The sequence below is a fragment of the Apium graveolens genome, chromosome 7 (assembly GCF_009905375.1).
Source record: "Apium graveolens cultivar Ventura chromosome 7, ASM990537v1, whole genome shotgun sequence".
Classification (NCBI taxonomy): domain Eukaryota; kingdom Viridiplantae; phylum Streptophyta; class Magnoliopsida; order Apiales; family Apiaceae; genus Apium; species Apium graveolens.
The window spans coordinates 5,096,843-5,120,543 of record NC_133653.1 but is presented as its reverse complement, the minus strand read 5'-3'; the positions used below and the strand labels follow the sequence as shown (position 1 = coordinate 5,120,543).

Below are 23,701 nucleotides of genomic sequence, written 5' to 3'. Positions count from 1 at the left end.
CTGCATAATTGAATCAACTTCATTCTTGATGGCCTCTTTCCACATAGGCCCATCAGGTGAGGTAACCGCCTCCTTATAGGTTTTCGGGTCACCTTCTTCGAGCAAATAGGTCATAAAATCAGACCCATGGGATTTCTCCGTTCGTTGTCTTTTGCTCCTTCTGACTACCCCCACATTTTCGTCTTCACTTTCGTCACTCTCATTATCGCCATCTACAGACTTATGAGATCGTTTAGACGTCGTAGGTTGTTAGTTTCCTGGATTACAGGTAAACATCGTCTCAAAGAATGAGGCATTCCTTGATTCCATAATTGTATTCTTTTGAATGTCAGGAATCTTGGATTCATGAACAAGAAACCGATATACAGTACTGTGTGGAGGATATCCGATGAAGATACAATTCACAGTCTTAGGACCTATCTTCACCATCTTCGGTGTAGGGATCAGTACCTTTTCAAGGCACCCCCACACTTTCAGGTTTTGGTAACTTGGTTTCTTTTTCTTCCACATTTCATAAGGACTTACATCTTTATTCTTGCGCATCATAATATTTAAAATATTATTTGCGCTTAAGATGGTTTCTCCCCACATCGATTGTGGAAGCCCAGAGCTTAACAACATCGCATTTATCATCTCTTTCAGAGTGCGATTCTTCCTCTCAGCCACACCATTTGACTGAGGGGAATATGGTGCAGTGACCTCATGGATTATACCATGTTGTGAACAGAATTCCCCAAACGGTTCAACATATTCACCTCCACGATCACTTCGTATCGTTTTGATTTTCTCAATTTGTTGTGTCTCAACTTCTTCTTTATAGATTTTAAATTTATCTATAGCTTCATCTTTGCTTTTCAACAAATATACATAGCAGTATTTTGTACAATCATCAATGAATGTAATAAAATACTTGTTTCCTCTTTTTGTTGGAGCGAATTTTAAATCACATATGTCGCTATGTATTAGGTCGAGCACTTTGGTGTTCCTTTCCACACGTTTAAATGATGATCTCGTTAATTTTGCCTCAACACAAGTCTCACACTAATGTTTTGAATCAATAGTGAGTTTTGGTATGTATTCTTTTACACTTAAACGTCGTAAAGTGTCATAATTTACATGTCCTAATCTAGCATGCCATAAATTAGGAGACTCAAACAAGTAAGCAAAAGAATTCTTCATTTCATTATCGTCCTTAACATACATCATATTGAGCTTAAAAAGCCTATCGGTTAAATAACCCTTGCCTACAAACATACCACTCTTAGACAAAATAACTTTATCTGACTCTATTACAATGCGAAAGCCATGTTTATTCAACAGAGCTTGCGAATATCAGGCACATAAAGTACATTTTTCAAAGTCAAATTCTTTCCAGAGGTCATCTTCAGGATCACCGTGCCTTCACCCTCAATGGTAGAAGTTGCTGAATTCCCCATGTAGAGCTTCTCACCAATATTGGAAGTTTTGAGGCTAGAGAAAATCGCCTTGTCTGAGCAAACATGCCTAGTAGCACCAGTATCAATCCACCATTCACGCGGATTAGAACCGACCAGGTTCACTTCAGAGACCGTAGCACAGAGGTCTATATCACCCATTTGCTTGGAGATATTATCAACCATGTTTGCTTCTTTCTTCTTGTTGGGCTTCTTGGGCTTCTTGCAGTCAGAAGACCTATGACCAACCTTATCACAGTTGTAGCACTTCTCTTGAAATTTCGACTTTGAAATCCCTCCCTTGGGTGCCAGCTTTGCCCTTTTACCAGAACTAGTCTTCTTGGGCTTGGAGCTTTGAGCATGCTCCACCATGTTTGCCTTCTCAGTGGCAACATTAACTTTTTTCTCGGACCCTCTGTTGTCTTCTTCAATACGAAGTCTAACAATAAGATCCTCTATAGACATCTCCTTTTGCTTGTGCTTAAGGTAGTTCTTGAAATCTTTCCATCCAGGTGGAAGCTTTTCAATAACAGCAGCGACTTGAAAAGACTCACGTATGACCATTCCCTCAGCATGAATGTCATGAATGATCACCTGCAGTTCCTGTACCTGACTGACCACAGTCTTAGAGTCTGTCATCTTATAATCAAGAAAGCGGCCAACAATCCACTTCTTTGCCCCAGCGTCCTCGGTTTTATACTTATGGTCAAGTGACTCCCATAAGGCCTTAGCTGTTGGCTTCGTGCTGTACACGTTATACAACGAGTCAGACAAACAATTTAGCACATAGTTCCGACAAATGTAGTCGGAGTGCTTCCAAGCATCAGCAGCATACACAGTCTGCACGTTACTCTCAGCAGTGAGTAACGGTGGTTCTTCCTTAAGGAAGCGATCCATATGCAACGTGGTCAGATAAAAGTGCATCTTTTGTTGCCAATATTTGAAATTCGTTCCGTTGAACTTCTCAGGTTTTTCAGCATGTGCAGCAGACACAGTTGCCATAACAGGTGCAGCAGGCACCACAGGTGGAACAGATGGTACGTGCGTCTGTATTACAGTTGTATGCACACCAGTAGGCACCGCATGTATAATTGGAGGAGTGAATTCTGCTGATATCTGTCCAAGAGGAACACTAAACTGTCCAATGACAGTGTGTCCCACAAGCACATGTCCCGAAGGCACATGTCCAACAGGTGTTTGACTCTCAACAGATCCTACGATCTGTGCATTAGGGTTAATCGCCTGCTGGTGAACCCCATCAGATCCAGCGATCTGTGCGTTGGGATCAGCCGTCACGTTTCCAGTTTTAACCACAGTTTGGTTTTCCATCGATCTGTTACTCAACAAAACAAGCAGATACAGATGTATCAGTCACAGATGTATAAAATAAATAGCTTTAAGATTGTGAAAATAATCTGTAGTTAATACATATAAATCAAACGAGTGTGTGCGTGAGTAAACGAAATCAAACAGAGAAAGAAAGGATATAAACAGAAGAGAGATCCTCGAGTCCAGTTGAAATTGTCTCCTTAAAGCTATTTCGCCTCTCACCGTATGTGTGAGTCGATAGCCTCCAAGGATAAAACGAGGTAGCAGCGGCGTTACGGATAACGAGCACCTTTAGCGAGTTTGAACGGGAACGAAACTATCACCAACAGAGAGAGATGTAGGATTTTGTGTTTAGAGGCGAATATGTTTTTGGTGTGTCTAACCCTAACGCCTTAGAGGTGTTTATATAGGTGTAGATAGACTTGTGCGCTACTCTTTTCCATAATTAAATATCATTAATTATGGAATCGGTGTAATACTTGCAAGCTACTCTATTTCATAAATAATCTGAAACAGAATCAGATTAAATATATCAAGATATACACCATATCAATTAATCTGAAACAGAATCAGATTAATTTATGCCATAATATTTGAGCCAAATTCTAATGAAAAATAATAATTTCTATTATTAAGAGAATATCATCATATCTCACACATCTTTTTGTCATAATGCTCAAAAATATGACTTACCAATATGAGACTTATACCCATATTTTCCAACATATAAATTGGATACTACTATACCCGTAAGACGTATCTTATGACGTATCTATCTTAATGACCTGCCATATTAATGACCTGCTGTAGTCTATCTATGGGATCTGCCATTAGTCATTTGTGGGCGGCAGAAGCTAATATACGTTTTTTGCAAGGGTAGTGGCTTAAAAAGTGATGCGCCCATTTCAACGACGTGTCTCATGGGTATTTAAGTGGGTAAAAGGGTTTTTCATCCCAAAGAAAAATTATGTAGTTAAAATAAATCGAATCAGATATAAAAATTTTCATAATAATTCTAGTTCTCCATTATTTTACTTGTTATAGAAATCTATCATATTAGTTTTGTTTTTTGAAACGAATTGTATAATTATCTTATGAGCGAAATATTTGTTATTTTAAATGATTTAATATTAGTTAATATTATTTGATAATTATCTTATAATCGGCTTTTTCAATATAGTTTATTTAATTTACTTAATTAATGATAAAAATTAATTTTCAAATTAAAAGTAAACACACGCTTGAATAAACACTAACTAATAAAAAAAATAGATAGAATAGAAGTCAATTTGCCTTAGGTAAATACCAAAATTTGGTACTTTGGTAATTCGGTACTTCTGTGCGTTAGGTAAGTACCAAAATTTGGTACTTTGATAATTCGGTACTTCTATGCACCAATAATATTATCTTATAATTATTTTATAATTAGCATTTTCAATATAATTTATTTAATATTAGTTAATTATTGATAAAAAAATATTTTCAAATTAAATGTAAATAGATTCTTGGATAAACACTAACTAATAAAAATAAAGTTTAGATATTATAGAAGCCAACTTCTGTTAAATAAGTACTACTGTTGTTTCACTTATTAATAAAGAGTATAAAGAGTATAGATTCTAGATTTTTTCTCTATAGTACTGTTGACTTGCATCTGGCTAACTTGATGCTTTGAAAAGTCCTAGTCCATAAACTATCAATCTTTTGCTTCTCTTGTCTGTCAAGGTAAAAGAACTAGGACATTTTGAAATGGCAGAGGCAATTGTGTCGATTGTTGTCGAAAGGATAGGCGATTTACTGATTCAAGAGCCTCAACTTCTTGATGGTGTGAGTGATCACATAGAACAAGTTGTTGTTAAGCTCAGGTGGATGCTGACATTCTTAAGAGATGCTGATTCGAGGATGGATGAACACAAAGTGGAGATTTTGGTTGCACAAGTACGAGAGCTCGCGTATGATGTTGAAGATATAGTTGAAAGATTTCTCATCAAAGCTTTGTCTAGTGAAAGACAGAGAACGCAAGGAGGAATGAAAAATGTAGTTAAGAGATCAGTTTGTGTTCTTGATGAGTATGTGTATCAACACGAGTTCAATAGGGAGATTAAACGTGTGCAGACGAGCATGTCGGTAGTATTCACTTCTTTTAATAATTATGGTATAGCATCGACATCACAAGGCCAGGGATCATCAAGTTCTTTGGAGAAAAAACAGTGTAAGCTCAAGCGATTTTATTCTCATGTAGTTGTTGAGCCAGAGTTTTTTGTTGGATTTGAGAGTGATGTTGAAAGGTTGGTGAGGACTTTGGTGGATGCAAGTAATGGTTCATATCCGGTTGTTTCTATTTGTGGAATGGGAGGTCTTGGCAAGACGACGCTTGCTAGAAAAATTTATCATCATTCCACTATTAGGACTCATTTTGCAGGCTTAGCATGGGTTTCTGTTTCGCGGAAGTGGCAAAGAAAAGATCTGCTGAGGCGGATTCTCATTGATCTTGTCCCTGACAAAGAAAAAAGGGATGAGATATTGAAGATGGACGAAGAAATGCTACAAGAGTATCTTGTTGAAATCCAACAAACAAAGATATGTTTGGTAGTTCTTGATGACATATGGTCATGTGAGGCCTGGGATTGCCTAAAAGGAGCATTCCCAACTGGAAATTATCAAACCAAATTGATGATTACAAGTAGAAATGTTGAAGTTGCAAAATATGTGAATCCGACGCAGTTGATTCACCATCCACAACTTCTTGATGCAGAACATAGTTGGGAGTTGCTTCGGCTAAAAGCACTTCCTAAAGGAGATCATCTAGGTATGATAACTTCCCTTGTATTCTGCACTTCTCATGTACTGTTTCCCTTGAGCTTTACAGAACTATAAGAATGAAGTCCTAGCATTCAAGTTAAATTTAGCTAATTTGATCATCACAGTTGCCATTCAATTACCTTTATGTAAGAGTTCCATGGCTGCATACTTGGTTTATTGATCATTATGCTACAAGTCCAGCTCAATGTGCTTTAGATTTTGTGTCAATGATCTTGGCGGAGTTATCTGATCATTTTAATCTTTTGGATATTGGTTATATAGATGTAAGCTCTATTGAAGAGATGGAAGAGTTAGGAAGAAAACTGGTTGCAGAATGTGCGGGGCTTCCATTAGCTATCGTCGTGCTTGGTGGAATTCTAGTGACAAAACCGAGCTTCATAGAATGGGAGAAGGTGTACTATGATAGCTTATCAACCCTAAAGAAGGGCAAAGGATTGGGAGAAGCACATCAAAGAGAAGTATTTCATATTTTAAACTGGAGTTATAGTGATTTGCCCCCTCAACTGAAGCCATGCTTTCTATATATGGGTAAATTTAGAGAAGATGAAGAGATAGAAGCGGAGACTCTGTATCAATTATGGATTGCAGAAGGAATCGTACTGTCAAGTGACAAAAGGGATGCAGAAACAATGATGGAAGTGGCTGAATCTTATTTAGCAGAACTGGTGCACAAGAGTATGGTTCAAGCGAATTTTGAAGAAGTGGAATCATCGCTGAGAAAGTTCAAATCTTGTCGTCTTCATGACCTTATGAGAGACATGTCTATATCTCAAGCAGAACACGAACAATTTTTTAAGGTAGTTGATATTGGAAAAGGAAACAATTATTATCTCGATAAATCTCTGGATACCTTACCTGGCACCAGACGGTTTGTAAACTACTTCAATGGTGGAAATCTAAGTGATAAAGCTACTCCCCTCCATCTCAACAAAGCCAATTCAAAACATTTACGATCAATCTTATGCATTGATGACTATCAAAATGCAAGTTTGGTAGCTTCAACTTTCAGATCACATATTGCACATTTCAAGCTACTAAGAGTTTTAGCCTTAGAAGGAGTGAAGATTGTCAAACAAACTGTGTCTGTTCATTTTTCTCGAAGTAATCCTGGAGACGTACTGGGGAACCTTTTTTACTTGCGATATCTCAGCGTAAGGGAAACTGAAATATTGATTTTCCCTTCTATACAAAGATTGGAGCTTCTGCAGACTATTAAACTACAAACAGCAGGGAAAATGTACCTCCAGCCAAGGATGTCCCGAAACATTTTGAGAAACCTGGGACAATTGCGGCATTTGTACCTACCATTATTTGGAGTTCAAAGTAAAAGTAAGTTAAGATTTGAGGGGTTACAAAATTTGGAAACCCTGGAGAACTTTGATCCTAGCTGGTGTGAGGGGAAGGATCTCTCAAAATTAGCCAATCTTCGGAAATTAACCTTGCGTGTGGAAAGAAAATACGATGACACTGAAAAGATGACCAGATACTTAACAGACATAGCCTCGGCTTCATCCTTTTCACATCTCCGTTACTTATCCCTCTACATTATGAAATGTGATCTCAAGCGAAATGGTCCATCAGTACTGAGACAACTATTTTCTGACCATTGTTTCAACACTGATCCATTACTTGTACATCGATTATTTATATATGGGGCGATTCCAGAGTTACCAATGTTATATAATCATCCGAATCTCTTTTCCAGTCGTATCACCACCTTAGCTTTATGGTACTCTCAACTTAACGAAGACCCGATGCCAGTACTAGAAAAGGTTCCTACGTTGCGTAACTTGAGGTTAGATAAGAACTCCTTTTTGGGGAAGGAGATGGTTTGCTCTGGCACAGGGTTCCCTCAACTCACAAGTCTTGCATTGTGGAACCTTGACAACGTCGAAAAATGGAGGGTGTGTCAAGGATGCATGTCTAATCTCTCCTGCTTGGAAATTGGAAGATGTTGCAAGTTAGTTGAGCTCCCAGAAGAAATAAGATTCTTCAATGCACTTCAAGAATTAGAGTTATTAGACATGCCTGCAGAGTTCTGTAGGAGGCTTCAAGGACCGGACTTTTACAAAGTTTCTCATGTCTCTTCGATAAGAATCGAAGATGTTATATGAACAGCTAATAGATTTGCAGTAAATGTATCCACATTTTTGTTCAAGATGAGAAATGACGTTTCTTATTTGGAGATGAGGGACATGAGCGACCTTGTAAAAGTGGGGTCCTTGTTCACCGTTTTTCGGGCGAACCCTATCACAGAATTCAATGTACAAGAAACCAACACCATATCCATAAACCATCTGATTTCACCAAATGTAAATGTTGATTAATTTATTCTTTGGGCAGGAGCAGGACCAAACTATAAGGCCAGAGAAAAATAATGAGAGGAAACTATAGTGGCTGTTAGGCTCCCAGTTTTGTTGAAAGATAATTTCATCGTTCGTGATCCAAAAATCCCAATTCCCAATTTGGATACTGATCTTCTGACCAACTCATTTCTGATGATCCAAATATTTCATCCAAATTACTTTTTTACATATAATAGTATATAAATATCATATTAAGTAATTTTATTTTAAATTTTTTGTTAAATTATTATTAACAATTTATATAATATTTCATAAATTAATTAATTAAAAAATTAATACGCATAAAAATATTAAAATTGTGCACTTAGTTCACGAAAAATACATTCATTGCAATAATCAACATACAAAATATTACTGATATACACTAATTTTCTGAATTAGTATATTCTTCTCACAAATGCTCAATTAATGTATATCTAAGTGCAATATGTGCCTCTTTATTTTTTATTTTTCTAAAGCGGTCCAGGAATTATTGGAATCGAGTATTTTCATCGATCGGAATAGTCTCAACTTCTGGATTCAGCACTTCTGACTCTTCAATGTACTTCTATTTAAATTTTAATAAAATTATGTTTTCTCATTATTTTAAGTTTTAGTTTAAAAATAAATTTTGTTAACTATTAATTATATTCTGTTATTAATTATATAATTAAAAAATCAAAATTAATATAAAATCTCATAAAATACAAATAACAAAACCATTATTTTATATTAAATCAAGTGATTCAAATTTGGATCACTAATTTGGATCAGTACTGTTCACTGATCCAAATTTGGATCACTGTTGAAGGAGAATTTGGGGTAATCTGTTTGGATCTTTGAATCACTGTTGGATTTGCCCTAAGGGCCTGTTTATTTCCGGTTTTCTTTTTTTCAATTTTCTAAAATTTTCTCACTTTTCTATTTCTAAAAAAACTATTGAAAAATGAGAAAACATGTTACAAATTAAATTAAACAAAAAAGTAGAAAACACAGTTAAACCTTGATAAATTAATATTCGATAAATTAATAACCTCGTTAAATTAATAATTTCTTGTAACCCCGAGTCGGGCCCTTTATGCTAAATTAATAATTCGCTAAATTTATAAGATACTATTTTATATTAATACATATAAGTCCCATATAATATATAAATTAATAATTATATATTACATCAAAATTATAGATTTCTAGGATACACTTTTATAATAAGCCTCAATCGTAACCTGCTTCTTTTTAAAATTGATGTCGACTTGTACTTCATCTTAAATCTTTCTTACTGCATTATGAAGCTCTGGCGTAATATGTTCATATTACAAGATTAAATTACGTGATGTAATTGTTGCTTTAAGGATATCTTTTCGTGAGACTGGCTCCAATTATGTCCTTAGTTAAATAAGGTCCCTTTTATTGGTGTGGTAAATAGGACCAAGGCTGGTCTAGAAAAGATAGGGCCCTGCCTTGAACCATTTTGAGAACTTCAGGACATTACGTAATCTAATTAAATAAGTGAATTCTTTCAATTTACTTAAATTCAGAAATATTTTTTAATGTTATTTTAAGTATTCAATAGATAAAAATAAATTATTATTCTGAGAATTGTATATGTTATAAAATTTTAAATAATATATCTAAATAAATTAATAAATTATTAATATATCGATAAATTAATAAATTATTAATTTATCGATATATTAATATTTCGATTAATTAATAATTTTTCATGGTCCCAGCACTACAAGAAAAAGGTGAATAGACATCATATGTTAGACATCGGTCGAATGTGCCACCGATGTCTAAACTGTTATAGACATCATCCCGCGAAAATGCGATGTCTATGTTGTTAATAGACATCGCTTTATTTAGAACCGATGTCTATATTTTGAAAAAAAAAATGAACGCGGCAAAACCCCCCTTTCTATCCCCCCTTAGCCAATTTTTTCCCCCTTAACGAATTCACTCTCCCTCTCTTCAGACAAATTAATTAAAAAAAATCTAAACTAAAAACTAAAAACTGCACTCTCTCTCTCTCAATGTCTCTCTTCCTCGTCAATCTCTCTCAAACTCTCAGACCCTCTCCCGTCACCGGTTCTCTCCCACCCAAACTCTCTCTCCCTCTCTCTCACTCACCATCTCTCTCACCATCTCTCTCTCGTCCGTCTCAACCTCTCTCTAAAACACACAAACTGTCTCTCTCTCTCGCTCTCAAACTCTCACCGGAGTCTCGCCGTTGTTTTGCCGTGGTCTCGGTCGTACTCTCTCCGACCTCTCGCCCTTGTTTTATCGAGGTTTTACTGTATATATGAACACTTCTCAATTTGAAATATATAATTCTTTTATGTAATCAATAAATAATTATAAATAATGTTATTGTCAACAAAAATTATTTTATGAAAACTTGTTTTTTAATTATTTAATTATATTTATATAGTTTTCAATATTTGTATCATATATCAACTTTTATGTATTATTATGTTAACAAATTATTTGTAATTACTTCATTAATATAAAACTTTTAAATTTTATGCGAGTTTGTTTTGTCTTTATTTTAAAACAAATGTATTAATATTAATAATATTAATTGTATTACTATTAATAATATTCATGTATTTCCATAAAAAAGCAATATAAAAATATATTATGCATATCTTATATAAAAAAGTGGTGAATAAAAAGGTCGTGAATGTGTGTATATTAAGGTTAGATGTGGATATTAAGTTCGAATGTGGGTGTTTTTTGTTTTCTTAAATTAAAAAACAATAAAAATGTGTTTTCCAGAATTTTCTCATCCTAGTTATAAATCAGAAAACCGTGTTTTCCATTTTTCTATTTTTCATTTTAGAAAATATGTAAGTTGAATACATATTTTAATTTTTCTATTTTCTAAGAAAAGTTTTCTAGAAAACTGGTGAAATAAATAGCTCTAAGTACTAAGTCTGGTATTTTTCTTAGAATACAGGTACTCGAGACCCATTGAACCGTAATTTGGAACTCGTACATTGCGCGCATGTATAAAAATTTATTTGGTGACAATGAAATAATTTATTATGAAATTATTTTTAACATGTGTAAAAATACTAAAGAAATAATCATAAAATTATATCTCTGAAAAGAAGAAAAGTATTTGGGCCAAATATTTTACATTAATTAACGTAAATTTAATGTCTTCTATTACTGTTTAATTTTTAGCCAATACTCCCTCTGTTTTTTTATATATCGTTTGACTTTCTTGCACTTAAGTCCTTTGACCGCATAGATAAAATAATATTTTTTTAAAATTTTCTTTTTGTAAATTAAAGTTTTAGTTATATCTTTTATTTACAAAAAGAAAAAATTGAAAATTATTAATCAAACTATGCGGTCAAAGCACTTAGAAGTGTGTGCACAAAACTCAAACGTCATAAATAAAAAAACTATCTTTTCCGATTAATCTCCAACTCATAAATGGATATTTAATATTTTTTTATTTAATACATTCAAATTACAAATGTGCGAGGTAAAGGCGTAACAAGTTGCGCCGCGAGATTTCATTGAATTGCAAAACCTAGTCGTTGAAATACGTACCCTGTCGAGCCTGTTGTCATTACATTCTTGTTCATTACCTTTTGTACTCTTTTCAGAAATTCAACCACATTAGAAGCTAAAAACTCGAATGTGTCAAAGGCAAATGGCATAAAAATGTGCTGATTATCCTTACACTCATGATCATGCTTAACAATCTTTGCTTCAACTATTTTAGTAGACGTGTGGCCAACTATAAATACCCCATTACCAAAACTGCTAAATAGCGAAACTCCTGTAAGCTTAATATAAGTATATTTTCCTACGTTCCAATTAATGGGATTACAAATTAAATACAATTATATTTAATATTTATTCTATACTATTTGGACTAATTAAGTGGTCTAAAATAAAGGGTCCAATAACATCTTATTTGACATGGGCTTTGTAATGTGTAATACCCAATAGTAGTTTGATTAGGGTTAATGGGGTCTAATTGGGCTACTATATAAAAACATAATAGGGTCTTGATTCCCGAGACTATTCACAACCTCTACTCCTTTATTACCATCAGTTCGAGTGAGATATAGCTAGAGGCCGTATCAAGTTTGCGAAAAATCAAGTCCCACAATTTGTATTCGTATATGTATTCATATATCCTGTCATGGAATCAGGTATGGTTCTGTATTAAAACTTATTAGATAAACTTAATAATATCACATAAGATGATCCTGATTATATATTTACATTTAACACTCACATTATCGAAGGAGATAAATTATAATTGTTTCTACTCTGATAAATGAGGAGGTATTGGATCATAGAATTTCTCATGTTTAATTTACAAACTTTCTGAAGTATGTGCTTTACAGAGTTTCAAATTAGAAGTATTTGTTATTTGGTTGATGTCGATATGTGTATATAATAGAAAATAATTGAGATGACTGGTCAGATTTGTAATTGATTACTTTCAAGAAGAGAGGACAATGTAACACACATCCAATTCTTTTGTTTATTTACTAATAAAAATAAGAAACTGTATAATTTACATAATGTTCGTGGACTACGATATTACAGTAAAAATGACCGATATTGTAAAAGAGGATCTCTGAGTTTGTAATGCATATTTGTAATTTTTGCATGGAAATCAATGAATAAACCTTCCTAATCCCTAAGGTTGGTATGGAGAGTCGATTTTATCTTCATTTATTTGATCACTTCTATTGTTGAGTACCATAAAAATGTAGTAGTTATAGTCGCTAAAACTTATTGAACACCTAAGTAACATTTTCTGAAACATGGTCATTATTGTTGATTATGTAATTGAGTTTTCCGGAAAGGTCATGTACCACTGATATAAGAAAGGTACATGACTTTGAGATACATTTTACATTTTCAAGTCTTATGTCTAGAAGTTGAGTTTTCATTATTAGACAGTTATCTTGAAAGAAATAGTTTGTAGCATGTTCATCGTCAAGCTTTTTTCATTACTCTCTATAAGCCAAGTGAATGTCCTTAAACATAAAACGCTTTACAAGCATACAAAAACATAATCCAAAAAATAAAATATATAATGTAAAATACAGATTTATAGGGAATTAGGTCATAAGTATTTAACACAAGATATTTGCTTTGAGCCAAGTTTTGATAGCGACAGATACAAGAAAAAATTAATTAAGCAAGCTTCATTCACGACTTGAAAGAAAAAAATACACGAATTCTTTGTGAGTGAAAGAAAATGCGAAGCCATATATGTGACGTTCTCAAACTCGGGGTTAGGAATGGGGACTCTCGACACCTTTAAAATAACTAAAGTACAATAACATCAATATAATAACCTCGAAAAGCTACAAGGACCGATACAGGATAAAGTATGAGACAAGATTACAACTACCAACCAGAATAATAAATATTATACAATCCATTTTAAAATATTAGAAATTACAATTCCGACTTGGAATTTGCCAGATAACTTAATTGTATCTGAACACAAGATAATACATTTCCAAAAGTTGACTAATGATTCCTCACTCCAAACTTCTACCTGATCTGGCACCTGGAACCTAACAGTGCAGAAGAGACCGCTAGGGACACTCTTAAGAGCGGTGCGCCTAAATCTGGCCATCTTCTTTCTTAACTGCCAAGATTAGATCAACACAAACAATATGAGCTAAAAGGCTCAGCAAGTAACTAATAAAACAGTTCTAATTATCAAGTGTGGCAGTAACTTAACAGTATTAAAGTAGATCTTTGTAATAGGGTTTCAAGGGATCAAGGTTATGGTTCTGAATGATTCAGTATCTAAACGAGCAATCTTTCACAAGTAGGTTTCTATCAGAACTTTGAAAAACTTCAAACTTATTTGTTTTAAAAATTCAAATCATAGTACGTTATCGAAATACTTCTCAAAGCACGAATAAAAAACCTTTACTTTCATTTTTTATAAAATTTGTGACTTCGACTGTACTATACATCCTTTAAGCATAATACGGGTGATCAGCCCGTACTGACCTCCATTCCGGTCATAAAGTACCTAAGGCACTAGATTGGCCTTTAATATTGGACTAGCCCCGCTAGTCTCTTACTTAGCTGGACTAGCCCCGCTAGTCTTTTATGTACACATCCAATCTTTAGATATTCAGTGAAAACCTTTATATTGGAAAGCTTTTGTATTTCTAGAACTCATTTTCATTTTAAATATTATTGTCTTTTGAAATCATTTGGACTCTTTCAAGTCGAAAATCATTCTTAGGTTCATTTCAGGAATTCAAATGGGTAAAAAAAAGTGTAAGAAAAGAAACACAGACTAGAGAGCGAATAAGGTAAACATAGGTATCGACAAGATACGTAAAATAAAGTTATTTCGAAACAGGGTGTTAACAAAGCATATGTTATATCCATGTAAGGGTCTATGTCAATTTAGGTAAGAACTGAGTAAAAATGAATCATCAAGTCGTATAGGGTATATGGGTCTTTAAAACGAACAGGATTCCAATATGAAACAAGGTATATAAAGATCTAAAAGGAATTAGGCTAATTATAGGGTTTATTAACAAGATTAAGTAACGGTATCATCATAATCATTCTCTCTATCATTTCATTTTCATTTAACATTTATAAGAAAGGGGAAGAGATACTTGCCTCAAAAGCTTTTATTTTTCACAGGGATTAAGTTACTGCCACCTAGAACTTCTTTTTCTTTTCGAGTTCGAATGTCGTCGCTTTCCAAATCTACAATATAACAATAGATCCTAATTAAGAATCTTATGAACAATCGACGTTTCTCTGAATGTCTAATTTTCTACCCCATTCGCGTTAATTAATTTAACTCATACCTTCATATATAGTTCTAACCACATTGAACACATAACACATAGTTACATACTTTCATATATACCTTATATTCATATTATTCTCATTCTGACTCATAAGGTCAAATCAAATAATCATATACATACTCGCTTATAGATATCATATATTACCCCTGTCACCTAACTCTTATTTATAAGACATATCAATACACAATCATTTCTTATTCGTCACTAACATACAAAAGTTTAAAACATAGTCATTATAACATATGCGACTAACCTCTATAGTTCTACCGAAAATTTGACATGATCCGTTCGTAAACATACTAACCATTTAACCAAATTTAGCAAATCAGCTTCTAGCAATCATCATATAACTTATAATCAACCACCAACTATCCACAACATATAGGCATATAATTATCACTATGAACAAGCACATACCCCATTATTATACAAATACTAATCCAAATTCCTTGAGTTGAAGCCAATTTTTAAGAATACAACTTTATAAATTCTAAATATTAACTAACTTCAACATGCATCGAATCTCAAGCAATCAACCAATTAATCGAATCGTTATACTCCATATATGTGTATATAACACGAACCAAGATTATCCAAAAACCGAGACCAAACTCGAATGATTCGATTTCGAAAATCTGAAAATTCAAAGTTTGAGACATGCATCGTTGTTTAACACATATAATCACATAATCGACTCGTTATATAACGATTTCACATAATTCGAATCAAAACACATAAATCAAATTCGAAAAATCTCAAAACGGTTAAGAATTTCAACATGCAAGCGCGTATACTAATTTGTATAGATTTTTAGGGCTCAGTGTAAACATCATTTCCCACCACCGGCTCACCGGAGATCACCGCCGGTGGCGGCAAAGTCTCAATGGTGCCCCAAGCTCGGGATTTCCACCCAAAACTCCACTGATTCATCTGTGTAACTGTATAATTATGTTTATATCAAGATTAAATCACAAAATAACCAATCCCATTCAAGAATTCAGAAAATTGAACCAAAAACCTGAATTGAGGTTTCGAGAAATCTCCAAGAACACACTTGCACAGACATGGAGTTATGGTGGAAGTAAAATCCAACATATCAGTGGTTTCAAATTCGAAAACCACTAAGAAATGAGTGAGGAAGAGAGGGGAGAGAGAGGGGGGAGGGAGAGAGAGAAGAGAGACGGGGGAGGAAAAAAAGACGAGGGGAGGCTGCTCCTGGGTTTATATGCACAAGGGCAGTTTTGTAATTTCAAAAAAATCAATTCCAATTACTAATTTCTGATTTTTAACATATATGAAAATTCGTTTAAAAATATATATTAAATAGAAAAAATGAGTATAAAGTGATATAAAGTGTACAAAATTTACAACTGAGATATAATATAGGTTAGATCTGCAGTATGGCAAACACTCAAAATGATGTGGACAACTTTAGATTATACAACTCCGTGTCATCAATCAATTGATCGCACGAAATGAAGAAAATTAGCGTTCACATATCTTCTCTTCAGTTTAGAGAAAATATGCAAGGTATTAGCTAATTGCGCAGTTAAATTACAATCCAAGTGGGTCGAGTTTTACATAGCCACCCCTAAAAATAATCTCATCCACCTCAACGTGACTTAAAGGGGATTGATTTTAAACATTATAAACTCTACTGAGATCACACCACAGATACCAGCCTCGGAGATTGAACGTAAAGCACAAATCAGGACCAAAGCATTCTCTGATTACCAAAAATACATTTGTCTAGATTTAGAATAGTATTAAATTATATTTTACTCTTTCTATATTGAGTTGCATGGTCTATATACTATTTATTTGGCATGACATGTCATGTTTGTGCAACATAATTTATAATATAAGGCCTATAAGGCATGTAAATGAGAAAGCAATTCAAAATTTTGAGTTTTTGAGCTAAGAATGTAATAGGACAATACAACTCATAACTTGGGTATGTGACACAAATTAAAACATGTATCGTTTGAAGGGTATATAGATAAGCTACGTTGAAAACATGAGATGCAAATGTTATTCCCAAACAATCTAAACAAGAATTACAGAAGGGGGGGTTGAATGTAATTCTGGCTCCTTTTTGAATTTAAGAGCAGTCCTACTATAAATATATAATTGTGTTTGATTTAGCAATGGTGCGTAATGAATAGTAAAGAAATCAAATCACAAAGTAATCAAATACAAGTATTTAAAAACTTTCTGGTGGATTGAACTTTCCCACCAGAGATATATATTAAGTAGAGAACTCTGTGATACAAATAGTACACAACTGCTTACTAGTTGAACAACAAGAACTCCGGAGAAATTCTTTACAGATTTTGCTTTTTCTATTTCTCTAGTTTTTGCTTACTAACTTGGATTCTATTCAACTTGCTACACTTGGTTTATATATTACCAAGTTACATGATAAAAAGACAAGATAATAAGACAAACTATATCTAATCTAACTTCATGCTTCTACACTTCTCTTTCCAGCATCTTTGAATATCATCTGTTTAGCATGGAAATGGAAATGCTTCTTTGTTCTCTAAATCCTTCAAACAGGCTGCCACATTCCATTTGTATACAATCAACGCATGTGACTGTCCAACTGCTCTTTTGAATTTGAACATCGATTGGAACTCAGGTTGATCATCCATTGGAACTTAAATTGATCATCCGTTGAAACTTAGATTGATCATCCGTCGAGACTTATGTTGATCATCCGTTGAAGCTTTGTAACTCATCCGTTGAGACTGTCTTCTTGGCAGTTAACTCTATTTCATTTATACAAGATTACAAGGCATCTAATATTTACAATTAACCATCATATCTTGCATATCAATCTAGTAGTTAACATGACCTGAACAATCTACAACATCTAGTTCAAGTATGCAGAAATGTGCTACTAGTCTTATTATACATAAGCTACTCTTTCAACGGATGTTGAAGTGATCATCCGTTAAAAGTTACAAATTCACTTATATAAAATCTACTTAGTGTTTTGTTCAAGTTATCATCAAGTGCACAAAATATTCCTAATAACAAAGAATTTAGGTTGTCATGCACTCGTAATAGGGATTATTGTTACTAGGATATACAATACTGCATATTTATAAATGAATTTAAAAATGATAAGTGTTACAATGGGGACCCTGTAGATATCTCACCTGGTCCTCCAGGAGAAGTGAAGATCAGCTCAGCGCACACTGCCTCCGGAATATTTCATAAATGCACGCTGATAGGAGAATATGTTCTCTTCTGTATGGGCATCACCAAAATTATCAACAAAAAATTGTACTATGCGTGTAATCAGGACCTCGAAAAACTGTATCAACAAATTTACGGCCTAATTTAAATCTTTTAGAGATGTGTCATGCCTGAATTCATACGATACATCATGTTATGTCCTAATTTTTGAAAATTTCAATGGACGATCGTGTCAATTTGTAGAACAATCAGTTTCAATGGAGATGAATAGTTTGTTGCAAACTACATGAAAATTACTCGCATATCTGAATGACAATAATTAGAAAGAACAGATTAATACACTAGAATGGGATAATTAATTTCAGCTACCTTGAAGGTGCTGCAGATGCAACTAACTGAGATATGTGACCAAATGTGCCGTAAAGTGCTTGATTGATCAGTTTTAGCCAAATTTTGTATTCACTCAAAAAAATCAATCAAACTAAATTAAAATAACACTATGATCCACAAAACTGCAACCAAATTTTATAAAGTAAAAATTTTATGGGATTACTTGAATACATTTATCCAAAAAAAAATCCCGATTTAGTACACTACATGAGACTGGAATGATATACTCTACATTAGTCATTGCAGAGATTGAATTTCGAAATGGTATCCGTATAATATTGTAAGCTATAGTCTGAGAGGGTCACTTATAATCTGAATTTTTGTCAGACTTAAAATGAGATTGGAATATGCATACCTTAATCTCTGGAACGTCAACTTGGTAAGTGATACTGTCTTCGGCCTTGACAAATACAGGGCTTCCCTTCCGAGTAAGACCTCCAACCACACGTGGCCAATCACTACAGGATTCTTAGGATCCTCAATGTATTGCCTAATATCTACGGGTAGCCAATTCGTAAAGTATAAAAAATGAAAGAAAAAATAAAGCAGAAAGTCAGTTATTATCCGAGGCATCTCATGAAGAATCCAATTTTGTACATTTAGTAATTTCACTGCTATTGCAAGCAGAAAAGTCGATTAAATAAATTTAGTACACTCGTGCATTCAGTTTCTTAATGAAGCAAAAAAATGATACTAAAGGAACTAAGCCTGCCTCATAGCTCCATGAACCATATGTTGATAGTTTTAATGTTGTAAAACTAAAGTTAGCTATAAAAAAATCTTTAACAATGACAAAGAAAATAGTTCGTGCAGAGCCCATTTACCTGCCTAACTTTTTGATCTGAGAAATAAATATGGAGTGCACTGACATAGAGAAAAAGCTCTTTTTTAACTCACAAAAGCGGAAGCTGAATTAGTTGCACACGTGCGAGAGATTCGACAACTGGGATTCACCTGGAATAATCGACAACTGGTATTTGAAGATATAAATTGTTGGCCATGAGATTAAAAAAAAGAAATAAGACACCACTTACAAATCACTAAAATAAAGAATATGTCAGCCAATTCAAATAGCGGAAAGCGGAGCTTTCCTGGATACTTAACCATATCCATGATGAGACTGATTTTGATATTGACATCTTTTGCATTTGCTGTATTTTTAACTCTAGATTCCTCTAAAGATGTCTTTAAGCACTCAACTTGAATATGTAGCCATGACAGTTCAGAAATTAACTAAATCACTATGCAACACTACGATTCAAAATGTTGCCACTTACCTAATTATCAACAACCTCTGTTGGGGTTGTCTCATAATCATTAGGCGTCACGAAACCATGTAAATACATGACTCTTGCTGCCATATTGGCAAACCCGCCATTATGGACATCTTTGCAGAATTTGACACCAGGTAACAATCCAGGACCACCAATTGCATCTGGAACTTAAAAGATAAGAAAAAATATTTTATTAAAAAGCAACAACTATAATATGCAACTTACATGCTGACAGGGTTAAACTTGATAAGCGATAATTTGATTTGGTATTTGAGATTCTGTCCCAGAAAGAGTCTCTTGTACTTTACAGCTCAATCCACCAATTTTTTTGGCTACATAGAATGAGTCTACTCTTTTATCCGAACATTGATATTTATAATCTTTAGGCAAATGATATTTAACTCTTAATCACTATTGTAACAGCCCGCCCTTCCGGACTATTAAATCTAAATCAAAACTAATACAAAATCCAACTTATTAATCCAAAATTTTATTACAAAAGTACTATTTCGAAAGCGCAGCTAAAAGCGGAAGTCCAAAGGTCAATATACTCCAAAACTAAGTTCTCGAACTCCAATGCTATCCAACTCGAACTTTTAGACGAAACCTAAAATTGTAAGTAATGAGCTATACAGCCCAACAAGTACAAATTGACTAACTATTTAACCGAAAAACAGTGGGTGTTCTAATAAAACGATTTTTCTCAAAACAAAAATAATTTTGTAAAAATAATTTCTTAAATAAATCCAACCCAAAGTTTTATATTTTAAAATTCAGAATTTAAAACAGAACGGAGCATATTTTATAACAGATCAGAACAGAGTAAAACAGAACGAAACGATAATTATTATAAACACCACAGTCTTGATCTACGACCACACTTTGCTAGTAGCCGGCATATTATTCTTATTCTTATTCTTATTTACCACACTTTGCCAGTGGTCGGCATCTAAAGTTCAATAATTACGCGCCCTTAATAGATATCTAAAGTTGCACACTTGTGCGCCTACTAAGGGTATCTAAGGCTAGTTCCGGAACTATAGCGTAAATTACGAACGGGTTCGAAAACGTAGAGACTGGGTTTCAAAATATTCTCGTATCTTATTTCTTATAAAGTTCGAAACAAAATTCTTATATCTTATACGAAATTCGAAAATCAGAGTATCAAAACTTTTCTGAAAATAAGTCAAAAAGTACTTACCTTAAAGCCTGACCAGATCTGAATATAGCCTTTTTGACCCTCTAAAAACATTATCTTGGAAAACACGAAACACGAAAGTTGTGGAGAACGAAAAAACCTCTCCGAAAAGTCCAGGATCACTGAATTCCGACTTATGATTAATTTTCTACGAATTTTACAAGATTGCTGATTTATTTGAATAAAGCCCTACGAATTTTGATATAAAAGACGAGGAAGACGAATATGATCTATTTATAACGATACAAAACCCTATATCTTAACCTACAAGTTATCAATATTAGAATATGATCCAAATTTTAGGTCCGTTATTCTAATTCAATTTTAAATCCTAGTCCTTATCTTATTTTAATACTTTATTCTATTATTCTATTATTAATCTAATTCTAAAAATTACGGGATATTACATACTACCCTCCTTAAAAAGAATTTGGTCCCCAAATTCACAGCAATCCTAAAGTTCGAGACACATCTACCCCATCTACCCCCTAATCTACCAAAGGACAAACTATGGTCCACAAGATCGAATCCTAGGGAATGTACTAGTCTCATACCTAACACATTCCGAAGGACAGTGTTGGCCCGCCCTTCCGGACTATTAAATCTAAATCAAAACTAATACAAAATCCAACTTATTAATCCAAAATTTTATTACAAAAGTACTATTTCGAAAGCGCAGCTAAAAACGGAAGTCCAAAGGTCAATATACTCCAAAACTAAGTTCTCGAACTCCAATGCTATCCAACTCGAACTCTTAGACGAAACCTGAAATTGTAAGTAATGAGTTATACAGCCCAGCAAGTACAAATTGACTAACTATTTAACCGCAAAACAGTGGGTGTTCTAATAAAACGATTTTTCTCAAAACAAAAATAATTTTGTAAAAATAATTTCTTAAATAAATCCAACCCAAAGTTTTATATTTTAAAATTCAGAATTTAAAACAGAACGGAGCATATTTTATAACAGATCAGAACAGAGTAAAACAGAACGAAACGATAATTATTATAAACACCACAGTCTTGATCTACGACCACACTTTGCTAGTAGCCGGCATCTTATTCTTATTCTTATTCTTATTTACCACACTTTGCCAGTGGTCGGCATCTAAAGTTCAATAATTACGCGCCCTTAATAGGTATCTAAAGTTGCACACTTGTGCGCCTACTAAGGGTATCTAAGGCTAGTTCCGGAACTATAGCGTAAATTACGAACGGGTTCGAAAACGTAGAGACTGGGTTTCAAAAGATTCTCGTATCTTATTTCTTATACAGTTCGAAACAGAATTCTTATATCTTATATAAAATTCGAAAATCAGAATATCAAAACTTTTCCGAAAATAAAAGTAAGTCAAAAAGTACTTACCTTAAGCCTGACCAGATCTGAATATAGCCTTTTTGACCCTTTAAACGACGTTATCTTGAAAAACACGAAACACGAAAGTTATGGAGAACGAAAAAACCTCTCCGAAAAGTCTAGGATCACTGAATTCCGACTTACGATAAATTTTCTACGAATTTTACAAGATTGTTGATTTATGTGAATAAAGCCCTACGAATTTTGATATAAAAGACGAGGAAGACGAATATGATATATTTATAACGATACAAAACCCTATATCTTAACCTACAAGTTATCCATATTAGAATCTGATCCAAATTTTAGGTCCGTTATTCTAATTCAATTTTAAATCCTAGTCCTTATCATATTTTAATACTTTATTCTATTATTTTATTATTAATCTAATTTTAAAAATAACGGGATATTACAACTATAATGTTTACCTTTTAAAAAACCTCAACTAAAAAATACAAAAACATTCAAAGCATATTATATGATATAAATATTAACAAAACATGAGAAAGTATAATCGACAATTGGTATACCTGCTCAAAATAAAGAATATAAGAATTTAAATGTTAACAAACCATACCATGAGAAAGTATAATATATAGAATTAAGAATCAATGATATCTCTTTTTCATTGTATATTGGTATGTGAACTTAAATAATGGGATAAACTAAACTTCCCGTCTCAATATCATCTTTCATGGTTTCCCATTTGTTAAGTTTTCCGGGTTTTTATCGTAATAATATGATGAAAGTGCACATGCTGCTCCAATCGACTTTTGATACACCTATTTAAAATAGAGAATATAAGAACATAAATGTTAACAAAATATAAGAAAGTATAAGATATAGGATTAATAATCAGTGATACACCTTTTTCATATTATATATTGGTATGTGAACTAAAACCATGGGATTAACTGAACTTCCCATCTGAATATCATCTTTCATGGCTTCCCATTTACAAAACTTTTTGGATTTTTGTCGTAACAATATGATAAAAATCTTGACAATTTCCATATACACTCTCTCCACAAATAACTTAGCAGGATTATATCTCATCAAATAGAGCCGAGATATCGTATTCCACTTCCTCATCTTCCTTTTTAATACCATCATGCAAGTAAACAACACCAAAATCAAAATATTATCTTTTAGAACTAACATCAAACAGTTGGAGTGCACAAACTTAAGTTCTAACAAAATTGGAAAAAAAATGAATCATGATAAGACTAAAAAGATCACCTAATTATGTATCAAGATGTTTCAAAAGATTAACGAAAAAATATTAATGAAATTGAGATGTATCAAAATACGATACCATAGTATATCAAAAAAATGATTAAACATATTCATACTTTTGAGTCATTTAAAAGAATAAAGTGGTTACCAATTGAACATAAGCAAATATTGATAGTCTTCTCTTCTGCAAACAGAAACAACCATTGATAATCATCTGCAAAAATACAATTCAAAGTTATGAGTATTCTTATAAAAACAAATCAAATACGTGAAT

The 23,701-nt window shown here is 33.3% G+C and overlaps 1 protein-coding gene across 1 annotated transcript; it reads left to right on the top strand.

The window, feature by feature from the left end:
• Positions 1 to 4,402: 4,402 nt before the first annotated feature.
• LOC141672737 (putative disease resistance protein At1g50180) lies at positions 4,403 to 8,068 on the top strand. The gene is made up of 2 exons (XM_074479391.1): positions 4,403 to 5,571; positions 5,847 to 8,068. Exons 1-2 carry the CDS (start codon positions 4,512 to 4,514, stop codon positions 7,697 to 7,699), a joined length of 2,913 nt encoding a protein of 970 aa, XP_074335492.1. The 5' UTR covers positions 4,403 to 4,511; the 3' UTR covers positions 7,700 to 8,068.
• The last annotated feature ends 15,633 nt before the right edge of the window (positions 8,069 to 23,701 follow it).

Coding starts and splice junctions, on each gene's coding strand:
- LOC141672737 (XM_074479391.1), top strand. CDS start 4,512: ATGGCAGAGGCAATTGTGTCGATTGTTGTCGAAAGGATAGGCGATTTA. Junction 5,572..5,846: donor TCCTAAAGGAGATCATCTAG/GTATGATAACTT, acceptor TTGGTTATATAG/ATGTAAGCTCTATTGAAGAG.